This window comes from Engraulis encrasicolus, chromosome 15, assembly GCF_034702125.1.
Source record: "Engraulis encrasicolus isolate BLACKSEA-1 chromosome 15, IST_EnEncr_1.0, whole genome shotgun sequence".
Classification (NCBI taxonomy): domain Eukaryota; kingdom Metazoa; phylum Chordata; class Actinopteri; order Clupeiformes; family Engraulidae; genus Engraulis; species Engraulis encrasicolus.
This window is the reverse complement of record NC_085871.1, coordinates 16,837,258-16,859,757: the sequence shown is the minus strand read 5'-3', so window position 1 is coordinate 16,859,757 and position 22,500 is coordinate 16,837,258. Positions and strand designations below refer to the sequence as shown.

At 43.1% G+C, this 22,500-nt stretch overlaps 2 protein-coding genes across 2 annotated transcripts in view; one reads left to right on the top strand and one right to left on the bottom strand.

Moving 5' to 3' along the window:
* syt1a (synaptotagmin Ia) overlaps positions 1–22,500 on the top strand; it is a 175,293-nt gene that overhangs the window by 61,460 nt on the left and 91,333 nt on the right. The window lies entirely within an intron of this gene.
* Positions 12,882–17,446, bottom strand: LOC134464477 (uncharacterized). The gene is made up of 9 exons (XM_063217915.1): positions 17,170–17,446; positions 15,802–15,886; positions 15,527–15,676; positions 14,972–15,165; positions 14,715–14,851; positions 14,511–14,604; positions 13,694–13,917; positions 13,220–13,391; positions 12,882–13,124 (listed from the first exon to the last, which is right to left on the bottom strand). Exons 2-7 carry the CDS (start codon positions 15,881–15,883, stop codon positions 13,867–13,869), a joined length of 708 nt encoding a protein of 235 aa, XP_063073985.1. The 5' UTR covers positions 15,884–15,886; positions 17,170–17,446; the 3' UTR covers positions 12,882–13,124; positions 13,220–13,391; positions 13,694–13,866.

Sequence of the window (22,500 nt, the reverse complement as noted above, 5' to 3'; positions counted from 1 at the left end):
TAAAGCCCAAGAGAGGAAAGGATTTTTTGAAGTGTCTTAATACGAATAATGTCAAAACACTCATTTTTTCATTTCGGAAAATGTAATAATCAGAACCCACGGCAGGTTTTTTCTTGACACGGCAAAATGGGGATTGGTGGAGGTTGGGGGTTGTTGGGGTGTGCAACCTCTCTTTCACAAGATGTCGTCTGCTTTAATATATTTCCATATTTTAGAATGTGTTAAGGGCATATTTGTGTTGCTAAAAAAAAAAAAGTCTTCGCACCGTGCAAGACCCACCGTTACCATGGTAACCCTGATTTCTGTATGATAATCGGATTCCCACCACCATAGCTGTGAAAACACGCCAGCAAAAATCTCTCTCGCGCGCTCTCTCTCTCTCTCTCTCTCTCACACGCACTTTGAAGATGCTCGTGAATTATAATAATAAGCACCATGAGAAGTTTAACTCTGCGACCACGCACAAAAGAGAAAGAAGGGGGTTGGTACAGTAGCTGTTTGGTGGCTGAGGATTGTGGGTATTGTAGTCTAAGTCATCCCCTGGAGGATTCAGAGTTTGTTTATAACCCACATTAGAAAGACTACCATCGATGGATAAGCGGTCAGAGTGTAGGCTAAGGGGGGGGAAGGTGACACAAAGGAGAAATGGAAAAGGGGCACAAGCACATGTATCATCCTCTCTCCTCTCGTGTCATTTTCTCCACCCTACAGATACAAGGGGGAAAAGAGAATGTGGCAGTGAAGGAGAAAAGGGACAGAGGAAGAAGAAAAAACAAGAGATGGAGGGAAAGATTGACGACTAGTGCATTAGCCAGTGTTGTGGTAGAGGGGGGGGAGGAAAACACACGCACGCACGCACAAACACACACACACACACACACACACACACACACACACACACGTACGTACGTACGCACGCACGCACGCACGCACGCACACACGCACGCACACACACACACACACACACACACACACGCACGCACAGAGTATACGCCCATTACTTTTAAGATGGAGGATCCTCTCAAAACGAATTAGATCTTGTCTACGTTGAAGGAAGCCAGGAGGTATATAATCCAATGTTGTCCTGCTGCTGTTTCCTGCGAATGTGGGTGATTGAAGGAGACAGTGGCTCAGAAAGGCAAGATATGACTCAAACTCTGACTACTTGCTATTGCACTGGGGTACTCTTTGCCCTTCCACTCGAATCTGTCTTCCAGCTTCGCCCAGAAGTGACATAGGGTGTATTCGTACCCATGGCGTCCATTGTGGAATATGGTGTGCTTTGGAGCCTTGTGGCAAAAGGTGACAAAAGCATCAGGATATGGTGATAGTGACCGTTTATTAATTTTGCATTTTTCAAACCTTCATCATTGGACTGTTATTAATCTGAAAATATTGATGTCCTTAGTTTTTTTGCTATTTTTTATGAGAGGTGTAAATAAACAGACATGAACATAAAAATCAAAAGAGGAGGTAGATTTAGAGGTGGAAGTGGAAGAGGGTGGAAAAGAGCTAAGGGGATGTGAGGATAGGAAAAGCGAGAGATAGAGAAAGGAATAGAAGGGGATGGAGGGAAATGAAGAATGAGGGAGAGATAGAGAAAGAGAGAGAGAACGTGAGCGAAAGTAGGAAGAAGAGATAGGGGAAGGAAGGAAGGAAGGAAGGGAAATTTAAGTAACATGCAGTCCTCCATCCATCTTCTTCGCCCACTCTTGACAACTATGGATCCTCTCCCCGCCGTACAAGACAAATGACCTTATTACGCCAAAGAGCCATTCAAAATAGGATCATGTCAAGCATGGCAAATGCCTTCTACTGAATATATACAGACCTGCCACCAAAGCCGGAGTAGCTTGGAGGAAACCGATCAACTGCACATTTCATCGAGGGGACCTCTTATTATTGGAGTGATCATTACATCACATTTTTTCCAAAGGATAATGCCACTGTTGCAGTGCTGTGGGATCCTGAGGTTGGTAATGACACCATTTATTAATGCTGTCCCCGCTGTCAAAAAATGGGCGACGGTTTGTGGATTTGTGGGCATGGAAATGCATTTACGCTTCCCGCGCTGTCATGTTCTTGTCATTAGGCAAGGCATATTGGGATTTATTATTCAAATCTCTCTTGATGGTGGATAGAGGTGCCACTAAGGGGGGATACATAAGGATGATTCAGCGAGTCCAGAGCTTCAAGGGACGTGTAAGGGAATGGGGAGGAGAACTCGCCTCAACCAGATTGGACATCTCTCCTTTTTAAGATTTTTTTTGGGTCTTTTCTTGCCTTCGTTGGATAGGAACAAGGAGTCAACAAAGTAACAGGAGAGAGAGACGGGGGAGGATTAGTACAGTACAGTGCTTTAGCACAAGCTGGATTTGTGATACTATAAATATGAGGTACTCAGGAGCATTGGCTGCAAAACAGTTCAGCAAAACAGGCTCAATGACATGGCACTTCTATCTATAACCCTGTTGAGGGTTGGTCCATCACATTCTTCTTTGGGGGAAAAAGGCACCCATGCACCTCACAACCGTATTGATGATCACTACATCACAGGCACTCAGAAGGCCATGATATGGTTTGGGTGGGGGCAGAGGCTAGGCAGGCAGCTGCTTGGGGCCCCCAAGACAGTACGTGGTGAAAAATAGCTCAACTTTAAACTATAATAGCGCCATTTTTTTTTTAATGTTCATTCTTTTGGGGTTTTGCTTGGGGCCCCCACTGACACTAGAATCGCCTCTGGGTGGGGGCCCAAAAACATTTTTCTAGAGACTTACAATTTCTAACAAGCAGTGTGTGTGGACAGCACCATCCTCAAGGTGTCCTTGTGGAGGATGGAGGAATGTATTTACTCACTGTCATTTAATTAATAATTTACTCCATATATAAAAGCCATTGTATATGTAATCTGGTTATCTAGTGTGTCTGTGTGTGTGGTAGAGGTGGTGGAGGTGTCGGGTAGAGAGAGGACGAAAAACAGAAAGAATTGTGATGAAGGGAGAGAGATGGAGAGAAACAGAGAGAGAGGGAGGGAGAGAGAGAGAGAGAGAGAGAGAGATCTCTAGAGTGATCTCTGGGAAAACATCAGTGGTCTTGGGCTTAATTACGGGATTAAGTTGCTCGTCGTTGGGTGGGGATTTGTTGGTGTAGTATTACAAGAGATTCAAAGCCTCGAGTGCAAAGGCAATGAATGAAAAAAAAGAACGAAACTTCACAGACACACGGCCACACAGACACAGACACACACACACACACACACACACACACACACACACACACACACACACACACACACACACACACACACACACACACACACACACACACACACACACACACACAAGGGGGGCGGCAACCTCCCTCGGCACACACAGCTCATTTTCCTTGAAGAGTTAGGTAGGAGTCACCCTGGTGTTCCGATAATGGTATGTAAACTCCCCCCTCCTCTACCCGGCGATTAAGTGCGAGATGTAATCTGCAGCCATTTTTGGCAAAGGTTACAACCAAGTGGCCCCACCTCTGTCATCTTGAGGTCAAACATGTTTGTTTTTCTCCCCAAACAAATTCAATAATGTGCATGTGTGACATACAGTCAACTACTATATACAGTAGCGGTGTACCATGTCAGGAAAGCAAAGAGGGTGTGTGTTTTGCATATGACCCGAGACTACTGACACTCCTGCTTCCATGTACTGTATTTGTAGTTGATTCTTCACAACAATACTCTACACTTTGCTAATGCTTTTGTCTAAAACAAACGTTGCTTGATTTATCCCTCTCATATTATCTTATATGTGTATGGTATGGGTACTGTATGTGTACTGTCTATGTCTATAGTGTCTATGCCTATACCTAAAGTATGTCTATGTCTGCATGGGAAAGGAAGAAACGTCATTTCAAATCTTTGTATGACCAGTGCATGTAAAGAATTGACAATAAAGCCGACTTGAATTGTCTTGACTTGACTTGACTCCTGCAATGTGGGTTAGGTTGTCTTGCTCAAGGGCACTTTAGCCATGGGTAGTCTGTAGGAGACCACCCACAAGTCGTCTTTTCTACTGGTATGGTATTAGAACGTTCTACGACCTTCCCAAGACATAACCATTCCTAACCATTAGACCACAGCTGCCTCACCAACAGAGGTGGTCTAATAAGGCAAACAAATGTGTGTGTCAAAACTCGAAGCTCTGGAGAAGCAGGCTTACAAGATGACAGCGTGAGACAAATTGCTTTTTTCTTCCCTGCCCCCCACCCCACTTCCTCTTAAGCCCTGTCAATCACAAGCACACATCTCTGCCGTATCCTCGTCTTGTAATCAAAAGAGATGGTGCGGGCGTTTTGTTGGAGACTAAAGGAAATTGAGCTTGTTAGTCTTGTCGTTTGAATGCAACAATGTATTTTTTTCCCTCTGAAGTCACGACAAACGACGAGGAAGGAGACAGGACGTGTGGCGGAAAGCCTTTTTGTTGATGACAGCCGCGATATCGTTTCTCATCCCTCCGTGCCTGACTGTCTGTCTGGAGCCGAAATGTAACATTAAAGTAAACGCGTAGGTGTAGGTGTGCCTCCATCCCTTGCGGTTGTGTGTTTTCCGTCCGTGACGCAAGGCTGCCTCGATGCATTTGTTTGCTGAGGCTGAGCTGTTGAGTTTGACTTTTATCTGGCGTGTCAGGCCCTGACAGCCTAAGAGAACAGAGCTTGTGTGTGTGTGTGTGTGTGTGTGTGTGTGTGTGTGTGTGTGTGTGTGTGTGTGTGTGTGTGTGTGTGTGTGTGTGTGTGTGTGTGTGTGTGTGTGTGTGTGTGTGTGTGTGTGTGTGTGTGTGTGTGTGTGTGTAGGCAGTAGGCGCGGTAGGAAGGGTTGGCAGGAGCGCACGCTTTCCCTGCCAGAGGGCCGAAGGTTAGGGGAAGGTTGACAGCGTTGTGCAGTCTATCCCTCTCTCCTTCCTCTCACTATCTGTATCTTCCTCTCTCTCTATTTCTCTCTCTCTTTCTCGCTATCTCTCAATCTCTTCATCCTTTCTCTCCCTCTCGCCTCCCTCTCTTTCTCTCTCTATGTGCATATCTCACTCCATCTCAACCTGTCTAAATCTCCATTTTTTCTCTCCCTCTCTTCCTCTCTCCTCTGCCCATCTCTGCATCTCTCTCTGCCTCGCTACTCCTATCCCTGTTCTTCCCCTTCCTCTTTGTCTGCTGTGTGTTGAGTTATGGGGCCAGTGGGGAGGAGATATTTATGGAGTTACACACTTGACATCTGGGCGAGTGAAGGACTGAGTACGGTGGGGTGTGAGGGACACTAGAGTAGAGCGGGGACAGAGGAGAACATGATGCCACAACTCTGCGATGACGAAATAGCTTCTGAAAAGACAGCACAGAAACAGATTTCTCTGCACACCAGGAGAAAACGAAACGAAAGAGATTTGAAGCTTTAGGTAATCTCAAGCACATCAGACATACGGTATGGCTTGACTTTCCTTCAGGAACATTTTATCTTGACTGACATTTAGATAGTTGTTAGCTTTGCGCCGCTAGTCACGAAGTGAGTACCCTGCCCACTCATGCAGAAGGCGGGGTTCATGGAACACTTCCTCCCGCACTTTTTTTTATTGAGACATATTTCCTCATCATCGTCGACCCGCACGTCTTCGCAGATTTCAGTGGCCAGCTAAGACGAAAAGGCGTGCCATTTTAAAGCATGGCTGGTTTTTCCTCCATACTCTACTCCCTTTTGGGTCCCGGCTAACAGCTTGTTCAGTCAAGGGTTATCGGCTGCAGATGGTTTGGGACAATAAACACGATCAAATATGGGGGTGGATGTACTCCGAAGGGCTAAGGCTGAGCTGACTAATGCAAATGACACAGTTATGGTCTCTTTCTCTCTCACACAAACCATCACTCTGCCTCTCTCTCACACACATAATCTCTCTCTCTCTCTCTCTCTCTCTCTCTCTCTCTCTCTCTCTCTCCATCCATCCATCTGTCTCCCTCCTTCGCTATCTCTTTCCTCTACCCTTTGTCTCTTTTTTTCTATTGCTTCCCCTATATATACTGCTCTCAACACCATATTCTCTGTCTTTGTTTTGTTCATCTCCCTACCTCCCATCCTGTCCTCCCCCTCTCCTCCTGCTATGATGTCCATCCACGCTCTCGTCCTTAAGTGATGGGATAGCAATACAACTTGAACAGCGGAGGAGTGAGTGGGTGTTGACTCCATTAAGACTTCAGAAACCATATACTCCAAAGCAGGGGTCACCAACGTCACACACACACAGTGTATCTCTTTCTGTCCGTTTGTCTGTCCTACCTTGAATTCTCTATTTTTTCCTCAACAACTCTCCCTCCCTCCCTCACACTCCCTCCATCTCTCTTTATTCCTTCATATCTCTTTCCTCTCATTACTCATTTCTCTCTATCTCTCCCTTTTTATCGGCTACATTTCCTCACCTCCTGCCCCTTCTTCACCCACCCCCATGGTCCTAAGGGCAGGCTGACCTGGCAAGAACCCAGGGTGGCACCCGATAGGGGACGGCACCATCACAAAACCCTGCCCCCGTCACAACCCCTCCCCCCCAAACAACATAGCAAAAAAATCGCTCTAAACATGTCAAAATAGTCATAAACGTATGAAGGTCTTATTTCTACACTATTGTTCAAGTATTAACATTACTATTAGTGTTTTGGTCAGTTAAAGCGTTTTCCCTATAGGGACGAGGCCATCGCGAAAGGGGCGGGGTGTTGGAGGTGGCGTCGCCCGGGTGCAACTCATTGTAGGACCTCAGTGATGCCTCAGTGCCTACCATCCTATCCTTCACCCTTTTCATCCTGCTATTACAACTGTACAGTGTGTGTCCACCCATGCTCTGACCCTTAAGTGATATTATAACTACTGTATACAACTGGAACAGCAGTATGAGGAGTGGGTAATAGGGTGGGTCAGTGGGAGAGTGAGTGAGTGATGACTCCATTAAAGCTTCAAAAACCACTGGGCATCAGTCATGGCGCTAGTAGGCTGATATATGCTTTTGACCTCCTGTTTCAGTCCACCGAATACTACTTGCCCTTGAGTTCATCCAGCCACGATTTCAAACACATAAACATACGCCCACACTAACACACAAACTTGTGTGCACTCACATACACTAAGTCACACGCACACGCACACAGGCACATACACACACACGCACACACACACACACGCGCGCGCGCATGCACGCACACACACACGCACATGCACACACACACACATTTTCTTGCGTAATCATAAATTAGGCATCTTCTGGTAAATCAGCCTCCCAATGGGTGTTCAGAATAACATTATGTGATAAATTCATAATTTGTAACTCTGTGTGTGTGTGCGTGCCTGCGCGTATGTGCTTGAGTGTGTCTGCACACACTGTATATGTCTGTGTAGTGTATGTGTCTCACTGGATGTGTCTATGTGCGTGTGTGTATTTTTGTGTGTAGTTAATAGGGAAGCTCCTTGCGAGGAGCGTAAACACTGAAGCCTGTTTAACGAGATCTGTGGCCTGGCCCCCATCTCTTTAATGGATGCGATCAATCATGGCCTGAGGAGCTCAGGGTGCAAGAGGTGATGGGTAGATGGCTATGTAGGTAGTTGGATAGGTGGGTTGGATGGGGATGGAGGGTGGTGTGTGTGTGTGTGTGTGTGTGTGTGTGTGTGTGTGTGTGTGTGCGTGCGTGCGTGCGTGCGTGCGTGCGTGCGTGCGTGCGTGCGTGCGTGCGTGCGTGCGTGTGTGTGTGTGTTTGGGGGGGCTTTGGGGGGTTGTTGATTTGTGGGAGGTGAACTTCTCTTCTCTTCTCTTCTCTTCTCTTCTCTTCTCTTCTCTTCTCTTCTCTTCTCTTCTCTTCTCTTCTCTTCTCTTCTCTTCTCTTCTCTTCTATTCCCTTCTCTTCTCTTCTCTTCTCTTCTCTTCTCTTCTCTTCTCTTCTCTTCTCTTCTCTTCTCCTCTCTTCTCTTCTCTTCTCTTCTCTTCTCTTCTCTTCTCTTCTCTTCTCTTCTCTTCTCTTCTCCCATCTCCCCTCCTCTGCCTTCCTTGCCTCGTTTGTAATCTCCTCTTCTTTCTTCTCTGTCCTCATTTCTCATACCCCCCCCCCTCTCTCTCTCTCTCCCTCCTCCTCCTCCCCCTCCTCCTCCTCCTCTTCTCCTCCTCTCCTCTGTCCTTTTGCCCAGTTGAGTCAGCCCTTAACCTGTTCCGTGGGCTAATCGTGATTAATCATGTTTACTCCTCCGCTGTGCCACAGACAATGGGCCTTTTAATTGGGCTGGACTATGCTCCGGTTGCGCTAATGGAAAGAGAGAAAGAAAGAAAGAAAGAAAGAAAGAAAGAAAGAAAGAAAGAAAGAAAGAAAGGGAGAGAGGGAGGAAGGGAGGGTGGGTAGAATGGAGGCATTTAAAATAGGTGAACGAGAGTAGAAGAGAGACGTTTTAAAAACAGGTGAAGAAGTGGAAGAGAGGCATTTAAAAAGAAATGAAAGTGGTTGAAAGAGAGAGATTTACAAAAAGGAGAGGGCGGGAAAGGTGCAGGTGTTTCAAGAGGCACGATATGTTCGGAGAGTGCAGGTGAGTTGCGTCACAAAAACATGTGGCCTCCTCTTGTGTGCTTAAGTGCAATTATGCACCGTTGCAACAATGAGCGTGCAATGACAGAGCGTGTGTGTGTGGGTTAGGGAAAGTAATAATACAGGCCCATACATGCACACTCACCGGCCACTTATTTAGGCACACCTTTCCAACTGTTCATTGACGCAAATTTCTAATCAGTGAATCGCTTGGCAGCAACTCAATGCGGCCGTTCTGTGGGCAAAAAATGTCTTGTTGATGCCGGTCAGAGGAGAATGGCCAGACTGGTTTGATACAAAGGCGAAATTAAGTCAAACAACCACTCGTTACAAGGTATGCATAAGAGAATCTCTGAACGCACAGCACATCAAACCTTGTATTGAGGCAGATGGGCTAAACCAGCAGAAGACCACATAGGCCTGCCACTCCTGTCAGCTAAGAACAGGAAAATGAGGCAACAATTTGCACAGGCTCACCATAATTGGACACTAGAAGATCGGAAAAATGTTGCCTGGTCTGATGAGTCTTGATATCTGCTGCATCACTCAGGTGGAATGGTCTGAAATTGGTGTCAACAACATGACAACATGGATCTATCCTGCCTTGTATTAACAGTCCAGGCTGGTGGTATAATGGCGTAGGGAATTCTTGCCACAATTTGGGACCCTTAGTATCAAATGATCTTTGTTGGAATACCACAGCCTACCCGAGTATTGTTGCAGGCAGTTAAGGCACTGCTGAGGTGTACCTAATAAAGTGGCCGGTGAGTGTGTATGTGTGTGCGTATATATATATATTTTTTTATTATTTAGCAAATGCAGCATATTTCACCAAGCTCACTATGATATGGATTTCATCTTCTTTCCAAATCATGAATAGCCATATACATTATTTTCAAAATCCCTGGAAATGCTGATGTTACTGTATGGCAAATGGCATGGCAAGGCTACTGTGGATACTGTAGCATTTGCAGGTGCATTCAGCTACACAGTAAAAACTGGAGTGTCAATTTTACTCTTTAAGAGTTAAATTTAACCCCCTGTCAGATAACATTTGGTCCCGCTCAAAAATAGAGTAAAATTTACTCTTTGGCCAGTGTAAGATTTTTAGAGTTAATTTTACTCTATTTTGTGTCAAAATTAACAATGAGGTGTGTAAAAATATTTAACACTATAGACAGTGTAAGATTTTCAGAGTTAATCTGACTCTACATTGTGTCGAAATTGACAATGGAATGTGTAAAAACACTGATCTCTTTACACTGCCAGAGTAAAATTATTTCACTACATAGAGTAGTTTCCATTATTGAAATACACTAAATAGTGTATATTTATTTCATTTTATATTAAATTAGTTCACTACATAGAGTAGTTTCCATTATTAAAATACACTACATAGTGTGTATTTATTTCATTTTATATAAAATTATTTCACTACATAGAGTAGTTTCCATTATTAAAATACACCGCATAGTGTATATTTATTTCATTTCATATAAAATTAGTTCACTACATAGAGTAGTTTCCATTTTTAAAATACACTATATAGTGTACATTATATTACTGAAATAGTATTGCTTTTAACTGCTATAACATAAGAAAATACATACAATCAAAGTACTGTAGCAGCATTTATTTGCCAATAACCCCTCGGAGAAAACAATATGGTTCAATATACATAGCGAGTCATTCTCTCCATTCTTGGATAAGGAAGATCATCAACATGAAAAGCAACAAAATCTTTTTTTCTTTTTGGAAAAGCAACAAAATCTTTGTCCGAGTCACTTCAGAAGCAAATAAATGTTCTTGAACAGCTTCTGTAAATAAAGGTAAGGTGAGCAGCACCTTTTTGTCCTGTATGATCACAACTGAATGACTGACTCTTTTGCATGCTCATGAATTTTCTGGGCAATATCTTCCAAAAGTAGTCACAACAGAATTAACAACAGACTGGGCAATACCTGCTGCTTTTAGATCGGAAATGACAGAGGCACAATTATTTACAAGGTGCTGTGAGGATAATGCTGGCTCTGACTCAACTTCTGCCCCATATGGCTGTTCTGCTGGATTACCCCCCCCCCAAAAAAAAACAAAACAAAACAAAACAAAAAAACAACTATTGAACAAACATGAGCATCCCACTTGGCCACATTGAAGATAAAGAGTCCTTCCCGTACAGAGCCCATGTAATTATTTGAGATGCCTTCCAAGATTGTTTGTTTACTCCACCAAGATCATTTAGAAAGCACTAAATTGTTTAAGGTGATACTGTCCCATTTTTGGAAATTATTTTACACCTCCCCTTCAGTTCAATAATAGGGTTTTACCGGTCTCCTTTACTTTCAACTGTTCTCTGGGTATGGCAGTGCAAACTTTACCTCCAAGCTAGCAGTTAACATTGAGTCCTATGAAACCAGCTGGTGGCTAACTGGTGTCATAGGACTCAATGTTAACTGCTAGCTTGGAGGTAAAATTTGCACTGCCATAACCCGAGAACGGTTGGAAGTATAGGAGACCGGTAAAACCAAGGGGAGGTGTAAAATAAGCTTTTTCCAAAAATGGGACAGTGTCACTTTAAAGGACCACTTCAGTCAATTTCAATAAGCTGTTGCATTGCTCACGCTACCCTTGACTTGTCAGAACCCGGTGATGCCAATTTTTTTCTTTCAGAGATCTGAGCTATTGTAATGGGGGCAGCTTTTGTTTACTTTTTAAAAATTCTTGACATAGGCCTACTACAAATATTTTCTCAAGAGGTACCACTGTTTGCTAGTTGTCTGCTGATGTTGCATAACCTTTTTAATGTTTTTGGGAATAAATCAAGATGTTTTTTTTAAATGTAAACAAACACCTGCCCCCATTACAATGACCAGGATCTCAGAAAAGGCTGGAAAAAAATCTCAGGTACTGACAAGTCCAGGGTAGTGTGAGCATTACAGCTGCATGTTGATAGTGGCTTAAGTTATCCTTTAATTGAGTCTAACGCACCATTCTAGCTCGTAACTCTGCAATTTCTTGGCGTTTCCTTAGTTTTCCCTACATCAATGTTGTAAATGGAAGTTTGGAGAAAAGTGAAAAAAGTTGTTCAAGGCAGGACTGTAAGATGTACCAAAGACAAAGTGGGCCTTGAAGAGTTCATCCAGGGCTCCGACTGAGGTGGTGCCTTGGCATGGAAGTGCGTGCTTGTCGATGGCAATGAAGAAGGAGTGAATGCTGCTTTTTGTGGGTCCCTGTGCAAGGAGGTAGGGCTGACGGCTTTCAGTGATGTTGTCTAGATGCTGCTGCAGGCTTGTTCCCGTCTATGACAAAACACATTCAATAACACAATTCATTAGAACAATAACATGACATCACTCTCAACTCTAAAAAATAAAGGATGTAAGAATGTTATGTTACTAGTGGTTGACTCAGGTTTGAGGGAATGATGTGGAGTGCTGTTGGCCCTGGCAGTGGCAGTTGGCAGTGAGGGTGACCATGTTTAAAATTATGTTAGAAAGTGTAAGGGTAGAGGAGTAATGTTTGAAGAGGTGGGCTCAATAGTGGACTCATGTTTGAGGCTGTGCGTGTGCAGGATATTATTCGTATAGTGCACACTTCAAGCTTTCATATGGTATATAACAAGCTACGATTGCCAACTGCAGAATGACTCTAGAGGCCAAACATGTTACTGCTGCTTTTCATGCCTCTTACACTTGAATGACTGCACATCCTACCTGCACTACCTCAACACACACACTTGACTTGATAGTTTAGTACTAACTAGGGCTGAAACATTAGAGCATTCTGTGGCCATGTACAATATGGTGTAAAAAAAAGTATAGTGGGAGTGCGTTATACTACTGTTACCAGTCGTCATGGTAGAATATCCCTCCTGGTGGTGATGATGGTGGTCACGGTGATGATGATGATGATGGTGGTGTTTTGTAGTGATGGTCTTTTTAACTTTTTAACTTATTCACTTATTTATTACTGTTCTAGCCCCCTCTCCTCCTTTTTATGAAGCTGCTAATGCACTTTTTACAAATGCACTTTCACTTTTACTAATGTACTTGTTGTTTTTAACATAGATATTTCTATTTTTCTACAACATCTCTATTTTTATCTATCTTATATATACTTTTTTAACCTCCTGGTCCTGTGTTGCATGTATGCTGTCTGCTGTTTTTGCACAATCTGTATGTTACTGCTGCAACAAATTAATTTCCCCATGGCGGGATAATAAAGGGCATACTATACTATACTATACTCCCCGACTATAAATGGTGTGTGTGTTTGTGTGTGTGTGTGTGTGTGTGCCGGGGGGACGGTGGTGGTCTAGTCTGGTCTAAGGAAAGGCTTCATGTATGGGGTATGAAGTGTTGTTGGAGTGGAGGGGTGGTGGGAGGACTTGATTCATTGTCAAATATAATTCTAGTGTACCTTTTGGAATTTGATGAGGTGATCCACTGCATTAGATGCTGATATCTTCCCTGGCTTCTTGCGTCCCTGTGCGGATGGCGGTAGCAGATGTAGCAGCAGTATGATGGCAGACGTATCACTGTCCCAGCCTTAAGTCAAACAAGCATCATGTTAACATTCAGCCATACTTTTCCACGGCCCTCAATATATTTAGCAACATGCTTCTCCACATTCAAAGACTTACCATTTTCAACTTCAGTGGATGTCTCAGCATTGTGCATCAAATCAAGAAGGTCTGTGGAGGGGACCAGTCCATGGCTTTCCTTAATGACTCTTGCCCTGAAAGTGGTAGGCCATCTCTCCAGGAATTTATTGGCAGTCTGCTCGCCAAACATCAGTCTGAAATCCTGCTCTACCTGTAATTTGAAAAGGAAAAAAGGAAAGGAGGACAACTGCAGTCAGTACCTTGTGCAACATTTTACAATAGGCCTCACTCTTCAATCAAGTCAAGTCAAGTCGTCTTTATTGTCGATTTCTTTACATTAGTGGTCATACAAAGAATTTGAAATAACATTTCTTACTTTCCCATGCAGACATAGACGTAGACTTTAGGTGTGGACATAGACAATGAGACATAGACAATACGCATACATTACACCTAGAGTACCTATAAAATACCATTACAGACATATAATGAATGTAGAACTAGATGTCTTACCAGTCCTGGTGTGTCCAGGAACCGTGGAAAAACTGAGAAGACCTCTGCAGATTTGTCATGGTCATTGACCATTGCTTGGCGGTAACTGAAGGTGGTTTTCATTTTTTCACGGATGGTTTCCTCATCAGCAGAATGTCTCAACACAGCGATAGCGGATTCCACTTCCTCATCAGTCAGGACTTCGGCAGTAAAGGGTGTAGTACGTCCATGGCCTGGCCCACCAACTTTAAAACAAAACAATTTTGTTGTTAATGTTTAGAACTGCACAGTTGTATATCTTCCTTTAAACACACTTCACAGGTTGACCATTCACCCACATTATAAATGTTACCTTTAGGAGATTTAACTGCTGGAACTCTTTCCTCAGAAGCCTTTCGTTGAATGGTCTTCAACCGCCATGCAATGTATCCTGAACCACTTTCGGTTCGATCGTAGTGTTCCTATGTATAATATACAGTATGCACAGTATAATGTACACTCATACGGTAACACTTTATTTTAGTGTTACATCTAGTACTGTAGCCTACATACGATGTTAATGCCGGTAACTTGTAAGGCATTTACTAAGTAAAATCAAACATCTGTTAGCCATGTGTTTGCCAATGTCTTGTTCATGCACAATTAGGGATTTATTACCAATAGCCTATAACCTAGTAAGGACCTAACAAATGTTTGATTTTGCTTAGTACATGCCTTACACGTTACTTATACAGGCATTAACATTGTATGTATTAGTGCTAATAGATGTAACACTAAAATAAAGTGTTACCAATAATACAAGCAACAGTTTGAAGGGGTGATATATTGTAAAACTTACATAGCCATTCTGTGAGTATGGGTCTTCAAGATATGGAAACAGAGCGATAATCCCCTGTGCATACATCACTTTCACACTCCGCGGCGGCGAGGTCCTGGTGTATTCAATAAACAACATTATTAGAGGACACTGAACACCATAATCGAAAGAATAATTGCAATGATGTTTAACTGTCTCATGATAACACATTTGACCTATACTTACCCATGTGTTTCCGTCATTTCTGCAGCAAGTATGTTGATGAGCCGTCTTCTGGTTGAATCTGTGATTGATTTTGTTTTTGCATACTCCTCGATGATACGGTCACCTCCAGGCTTTGTAGTCAGGATTTTTTCAATCAGCTAAAAGATAACATATGAAGCAATGTATTTTGAAAAACTGTTGGTAATTCTGAAACAAACAAGATACATACACGATGTGCAAATTAAACCCCGTATATCCACCCACCCCCACAAACTCACAGTTTTTGCTTCATAGTTGATGCGGCAAGGCCTTTTAGGTTGACTGCCTTGGGCTGCAACGGGTTCCTCAGCTGGCTCAAGGGGTTCCTCAGCTGGCTCAAGGGGTTCCTCAGCTGGCTCAAGCAGGGAGAAGTTGAGGATCACTGTGTCGTCAGATGCAGTAGACCCTGGAGATGATGTGAACTGAGGGTTACCTGAGCATTGGAAAATATTAACACAATTACATTACATTACATTACATTACATAGCTGATGCCTTTGAACAGAGCGACCTACAAGGAGGAAATTCAAGCAAGTACAGAGTAAGGGGTTGGCACAGAGTACAGCAGTATACAAGTAATTAGTAGCAAAATTTAGATAATAAACAAAGATATCTAGGTGCAGTGTACAGTTGCAACAGCATTGTCCAACACATGGTCAAATAAAATGTAGCAAAAAAAAAAAAAAGATACATAAAAAAGTGTTAAACAATGGCTTCTAAGCAGTGGCTTACATAGTTCAACACTTCCACCTAAATGATGTATGTGTAAATCATATGCAAGTAGGCAACACTTACCAGGTGCTTCATTGGCCAATGAAACTAGGAAAGGTCCATGGAACTCTTTTACGAGCTCCTCAAAAACTTCGGCGTCTACCTCTGTGTTAGACTGGTCATAAACTTTGAGGTCCAACCATCTGTCTTCGGGGATGTTGAACTTCAAACTCACTGGAGTACAAAATAAATAGTGCACAAAATGATCTGATGAGAAATAATTGCAGTATGTCACCACTTTAAGTTACATTAAGCTACATTAAGATAGGCCTACTTTCAATTCAAATTAGGCGACTAACCTTCTCTCAAGAAATCATCAAACGTCAGTTCAAGCATCTTTATGTACTTCTGCACTCCACCAAATGAGACACGCAACAGCATTTTCTGTTAAATTTGAGAAAGTTGAGAAACTGTTAATACCCGTCAACATATTCACACATTAACACACTCACACAGTTGGATCAGGAACACTAACGAGCTGGTTTGTAGGATACCTGTATGGGAGGCACTGATCAGAACATGAAACACAGTCATCCTTTTCCATGTCCTTATGAACTTCTTAAAGCCAACTGAGTTGCCTCAACACTACACATCCACATAACATCTGTTAAATAGATGATTGCATATAATTCTTCAGCAAAACATGGGAAAACAGGTAAATTGCTCCTAATTGCAGTATCCAATCACGTGGCCTCTCTCTCTCCCTCTCTCTCTCGCTCGCTCACACACACACACACACACACCTTCCCCATCACACTCTCTCCTCGGTTCACCCATTTGCGCTGGCCTTCAGCTGCACCAGTGTTCTAAACAAAACAGTTGTCAGGTCACACACACACACACACACACACACGACAGAGCGAGCCTGCCAGCGCGCGTGCACACCCTTTCCACACTCATATCCCCTTCCTCGTCCATTAATTGGATTGCATTTACCAAACTTGCAAAAATAAAGGCTAGTCAGCAGATGACTCTCAACTACTACAATATACTACACGTGTGTCCACGCATGCCCAAACAGAACATTCCTGGTATCAAGCATCAACTACGAGCGGGCAGTTCAGCGTGCTAATCTATGAGGTGGACGAGTAGATGAATCTCTCAAATCTACAACTTGCCATAAAACTGAGCAACACTTAACTATAAACGGTTTCCAACACTAACATATTCTTAATGTTAACATCGAGCATTTCTGGTTTCAGAGCCACAAATTAAGCACGAGCACATCACCTTGCAAAACATTGGGCACGTTCTCAAGTGAACTTCTGAACCGTTGCAATGCTAATGCCATTGGGGGAAACCCATACAATCTGAGAAACCACGTCGTCAAGCTAGCTAGCTTAGCACTACATTTTGGTACGGGTAACCCAAACTCAGCAAACAAGAGAAAACTTCAATACTCACCACACCACACGGCGTCAGCATGCAAGCAAATGCAGTCGGATTTTGTTTTCATTTAAAACAACTATTCATTGGTCTACTTCTAAAAGCTATGTAACCTAATATTGCAGTCGAATGCATCAGTGAAAAATACTAATTGGCTAGCCTACATATATGCATGCCTAATTTAACCTAATACACATACAGTAGTCTATCATCAGCATCAGTGTATTGAAAAATGTTGGTCATAAACAGCAAAAACTCGATAAATATTCAAATCCACTTACCACGCAGGGAGAGAAACTACTTCCAACATGCCATGCCAGCTCCAGCTCCGGTTCTAGAATTTTCGCGGGGAATCATCACCCTGCAGAGTTATTTTGTCTGAGGAGTTACTCTGCCTTTTGTTATAACCTCTCTATCAAGAGAAAAATAGATTTACACTGAAATGTTGACACTCACTTTTTTACTCTCACTTTTGACACTACCATTTGGAGGAGTTTACTCTGCCTATTGTTATAACTACTCTATTCAGAGGAAAATGTGTTTACACTGCAATATTGACACTCCATTTTTTACTGTGTACCATTGAGGGAATATTGCCATCCGTTGCTGATCCAAATCACATGTGCTAAGTCTAATGCCACGGGCATGCTTACCATCAGCTAAAACGTGCGGATGGAAGTGTAACCTCTTACTGCAGATGGGCCCGTCGAAGGGCCTGTTCAATCTTTGCAGGAAACACTCATCTACATCAAAACAAAATTGCTATGATAATGCAGAGAGTCTTAAGTAAACCGGTTAAGACTTGATCATTGCCATTTTGATGACAATATGCTTATAAAGGAGGCTCTGTGCTAAGGGGTTCTCTTGCATTCTCAGGTGCATTTAGTTAGCATTCAGTTAGCAATCAGTTAGCATCGATGGAAGTTGTGTGCAATAATCAGAAGCTACTTCAGTTTTGTGTGAAATAACTACAATCACTTTCGCTTAGTAGAGGCATTTTCAGATACTCTGAGGTGAACTACCATTAACCTCCTACTGCAGCTGGGGTCGCCGGTGGGCCTATTCACTATTTGCTGAAAATACCCAACTACATCATAACAACATTGCTAAGACAGTACTGAGAGCCTTCAGTAACATAGCCATTAAAATTTTGGTGACAGTAAGGTTATGACATAAGCTCTACACTAAGGGGTTTAGTAGGAGAGCATTGTTTTCTGAAATCTTTCTATCAATCAAATCAATCAATTATATGTAAAAATCATACAATCATTCAAAAGATGCCGATGCGATGTGCATTAAGCTAGTGTTGAGGGAATATTGCAGTACAAATATAGTGTTGCAGATGGTACCCACTCCCTCACCTCCCTGTCAGAAGTGAGCCCCATCCTCCTAATGATTATGCTGGAGAACGAGGCTCCTTCAGCCACAATACACTCTGATTGATAGACACTCTTACTCCGCGGGACTCCAGACCGATTTGATGGGGTCAATTGGGAGCCTTTTCACAGAAGATTATCCAAATGAGAATATTTTATACATCTGTCTCTCTTTTGTCTATCTCTCTGGTCTGTGTTCTTCTGTAATCTTGTAATATTCTGCAATAATTTTCCCTCCTTTTTTCTCGGTCAATTCCTGTTGAATTGTACCATTGTCTTACAATGGAAAGACAACTAATCACTGTTATATTTTTATTTCCTTTCCCAAACAAAGGCTTTGGAAAGGACTTTTTTTTTGCTGTTGCTGGTTCTGCGTCGGAGCTAATTTTGCTATTAGGTTGTCGAAATGGATCGGCGTGTCAGTCATAATTTTCCCACTCTGATCCCATTACTTAGTCGGATTGGCCGACGATAATGGAGACTCTGAAGGCAATCCATTGCCTCATCTGCCGTTCCATTTGCGTATGGAAATTGTCATTGAACGAGGGAAATGGCAAGATCAGTCCATACTGAGTGCTCTGTATGGCTTTGCATCTCATAAATACAGTAGGAACATAATGAATAGTCTCACTCAGGTCCTCAAGGAAGGGGCTAAAGACAGTGAAATGGAAGAAATAGAGTGAAAGAGTCAAAGGCAAGAAACACAAGGAGAACGAGGGAGGAAGAAATACAGACAAAGAATAAAAAAATTAGAAACAAGACAAGTGGGAGGGAAAGAAAGTAAGAGCAAGCAGCTGAGAAAATGACAGGAGAAAAACAACATGACCGAGACCAAATGGGAAAGGTAGTGACGACACTAGACAAAAGAAATGGAGAGAGGAGTGCAGATATGGTGCATAGCAGGTGGATAAGGGGTGTGCTGTACGCGCTCTAATCACTTCAATGGGTAAATAAGCAGCACTGGGGGAAATGACCTTCCATTAAAGACACCCGTAGGCTTCTCTTCTTCTAGTCCTCTGTGCCCAGTCACCACGTGTGTAAAATTGACTTAATCACATTCTCTCTCTCTCTCTCTCTCTCTCTCTCTCTCTCTCTCTCTCTCTCTCTCTCTCTCTCTCACCTGTTTCCGATTTCATTTTCCTGTCTCTCATTGAGGGGAAGAGAGCGACAAGGCCTGTAAAATTGTAAAATGGCATAATAGACCCTTAAAGAATAATGGGCTTCGATGTGCTGCAAAGGGGATGCTAGAGAGATGTACCACTTGGCGTTTTTGTTTTTTTGTTTTTTTGATAACAGTGAAGAAGTCAAGGATAGGGCTGTAGTAAAGCGGTCAGTGAAAATGTAGATATAGGAGGTACCTGTTCTATTTTATACTCATCCTTTAAAAAGTGTTACAGTTTTTTTCAATTGCTAACAATCGCTTACCCATACTTTGGATACTTTTTCTAAACTCTTAACACAGACTACCACCTACCAAGCACAATTGGCCAAACAGTTCATTATCTTCTCAAAAGCACATACTGTTAAATATACACAAAGAAATGCATTCATTGACTGCTAATTGTATGAAAAAGGCATGTAATGTGTCAACTGTATGGCAATGGAAAGCCCGGTAACACTTTCTATGAAGCCCATATCTATAGCACATTATGAGCGCATTTATAACAAATTATAATGCACATTATAATTACTTACAAAGCATTACGACTACACCGATGATGTTTCATGATGCTCTATGTTAACAGTAATACATAACCATGAATGTAGCTTATAATACTTTATAAATCCAAGTGTATTATGAGTGCTCATGACAGGATATAAACTACAGGCTGCCTGATGGGGCTTACAGTACATTATGATGCATTATAGATGTGCATTATACAGTGCATTATAGATGCATCCATATGAACTTCACTTTACTTTGAGCACACATTGACGAGTTATGATCTCACATGAAACATTATAGCATCATATCATCCAAGTCTGTGCATAGAGGGGTTTAGGTACTCATAATGTACTATAAGCCCCATCAGGCAGCCTGTAGTTTATAGCCAGTCATGAGCACTCATGACACCCTTGAATTTATAAAGAATTATAAGATAGATTCATAGTTATTCATAACTGTTAATATAAAGCATCATGAAGCATTATGAGTGTAGTCATAATACGTTGTAAGTAATTATAATGTGCGTTATAATTTGTTATAAATGCGCTTATAATGTTGGCTTTAAGTAAAGTGTTACCGAAAGCCCTTGGTGTGCTAACTGTATTAAGAGTTTTGCAAATGTCGCTGAGGTTTGGAGAAAAGCTTGTTAGCAATTGACAAAAACTGTAACGTTGGTTCAGTAGGTTCTGCCCTAATGATGTACATTTGATATAAAGCAGGTTCTTATTTCACATAGTGTGTGAGATTATCTTATAACAGTGCATAGGTAGCAGTGTGTTAAGAAGAAAATGGAGGAAATCACAGCTCTGGCATGCCTGTCTACCTCTTCCACCCCACTCCTCTCTCTCTGAGACTGCTATTCTCCCTGGTAGAGTAGAGACAGACATGACCTGTGTGCCTTCAAGAGAAATGGGAGTGAAAAAGAGAGAAAAAAGAAAAGAAGTGAGGAGAAAAAAGAAGGAGGGAGAGAAGAAATGAGAAGGAAAAAAAAGTGAAGGGAGCAATGCACTTTGCAGAGTCAGCCCTGCGGGACAGAGATGGGGATGAGTGTGTGCATGTGTTTGAGCATGTGTGTGTGTGTGTGTGTGTGTGTGTGTGTGTGTGTGTGTGTGTGTGTGTGTGTGTGTGTGCGTGCGTGCCCGTGTGTGTGTGTGTGTGTGTGTGCGTGCGTGCCCGTGTTTGTGTGTGTGTGTGTGTGTGTGTGTGTGTGTGTGTGTGTGTGTGTGTGTGTGTGTGTGTGTGTGTGTGTGTGTGTGTGTGTGTGTGTGTGTGTGTGTGTGTGTGTGTGTGTGTGTGTGAGATGGCTGGCTAGAGGGGCATAGGCGACAAGGCAATCGCGGAGGAGGGGGAGCGAAGTACTGAAACTACCCAGCATGCCCCATTCTCACTCACAGATCTAAGATGGGCCAGAGTAATAGAGCAATTTTATCTCTGCCTGTGGCAAAGTGACTTCATCGCTACCTCTTTCACATGCACTGAATGTGCTTCACATGTTTGTTTTTTTGTGTGTGCGTGTGCGTGTGCGTGTGCGTGTGCGTGTGCGCGTGCGCGTGTGTGTGTGTGTGTGTGTGTGTGTGTGTGTGTGTGTGTTTATGTGTGCATACTTTATGTTTGTATGCCTTTGTATGCATTTGCATTTTATGTATATCTCTATGCTTGAGTGCTTGCAAAATCCTCTCTGGGTAGTTTTCTATATTCGTTTGCGTCATGTGCATTTTTCTCGGTGTGCGTGCGTGCGGGCATGTGTCCGTGCGTGCATGCGTCTCTCAAAATGTGTATACATTGTGTTGTTGTTGATGCACTCCGTCTGAGGACACTCTGTATCCTCTTCTTGTTGCGTTTGGAGCACCAGCAGTCAGGCAGCCGCCTCTCTTCACCGCCCCTAAGGCCTCTCCACAGGAACAGGGCACTAGGTGGAGGAGCATTGGGGAGTCTGGACAGAGTCAGAGAGACCCTGTAGTGTTGTGTAGTGTAGGCACGATAATGGCCCTTCTCTCAGTCTCCAAGTCCAACTGTCTGCAACTTAGAGCGCAAGTCACTAGGACGTGCGTGCGTGCGTGCGTGCGTGCGTGCGTGCGTGCATGCGTGCGTGCATGCGTGCGTGCGTGCGTCCGTCCGTCCGTGTATCCGTGCATACGTGAGTGAATGTGTGTCTGTGTCTCTCTGTCTGTGTGTGTGTCTGTGCCACAGGGCAGTCTGTCTTGATAACCAGCGGGTAAGGCAGCGGTGTGCATAAGACATGGTGATATAATAGCCCTCTCTCCCTGGTTCCCTGGATGTCTACATCTCATAGTGTGTCCCTGGTGTCTTGTGAAGCCACAGCTCCAGCCCAAAGCCACAGGGCCTCATAACCCTCCAGAGGTGGTCGTTGGGTCTACAGCCACTGCCGTCAAATGTTGTACTGCTGGAATTGTTCTTGTGGTGAAATAAGTGCCAAGAGATTGCTTTGGCTTTTCTTTTGTTTTTTTGTTTTGTTTTTTTGTCTGAGACTATCCCTCCGTGTGCAGTTGTCCATTGTGCCTGTCTGGTATTGTTGGATGATGAGGTTCTCAAAGAAACCCATGTTAGGA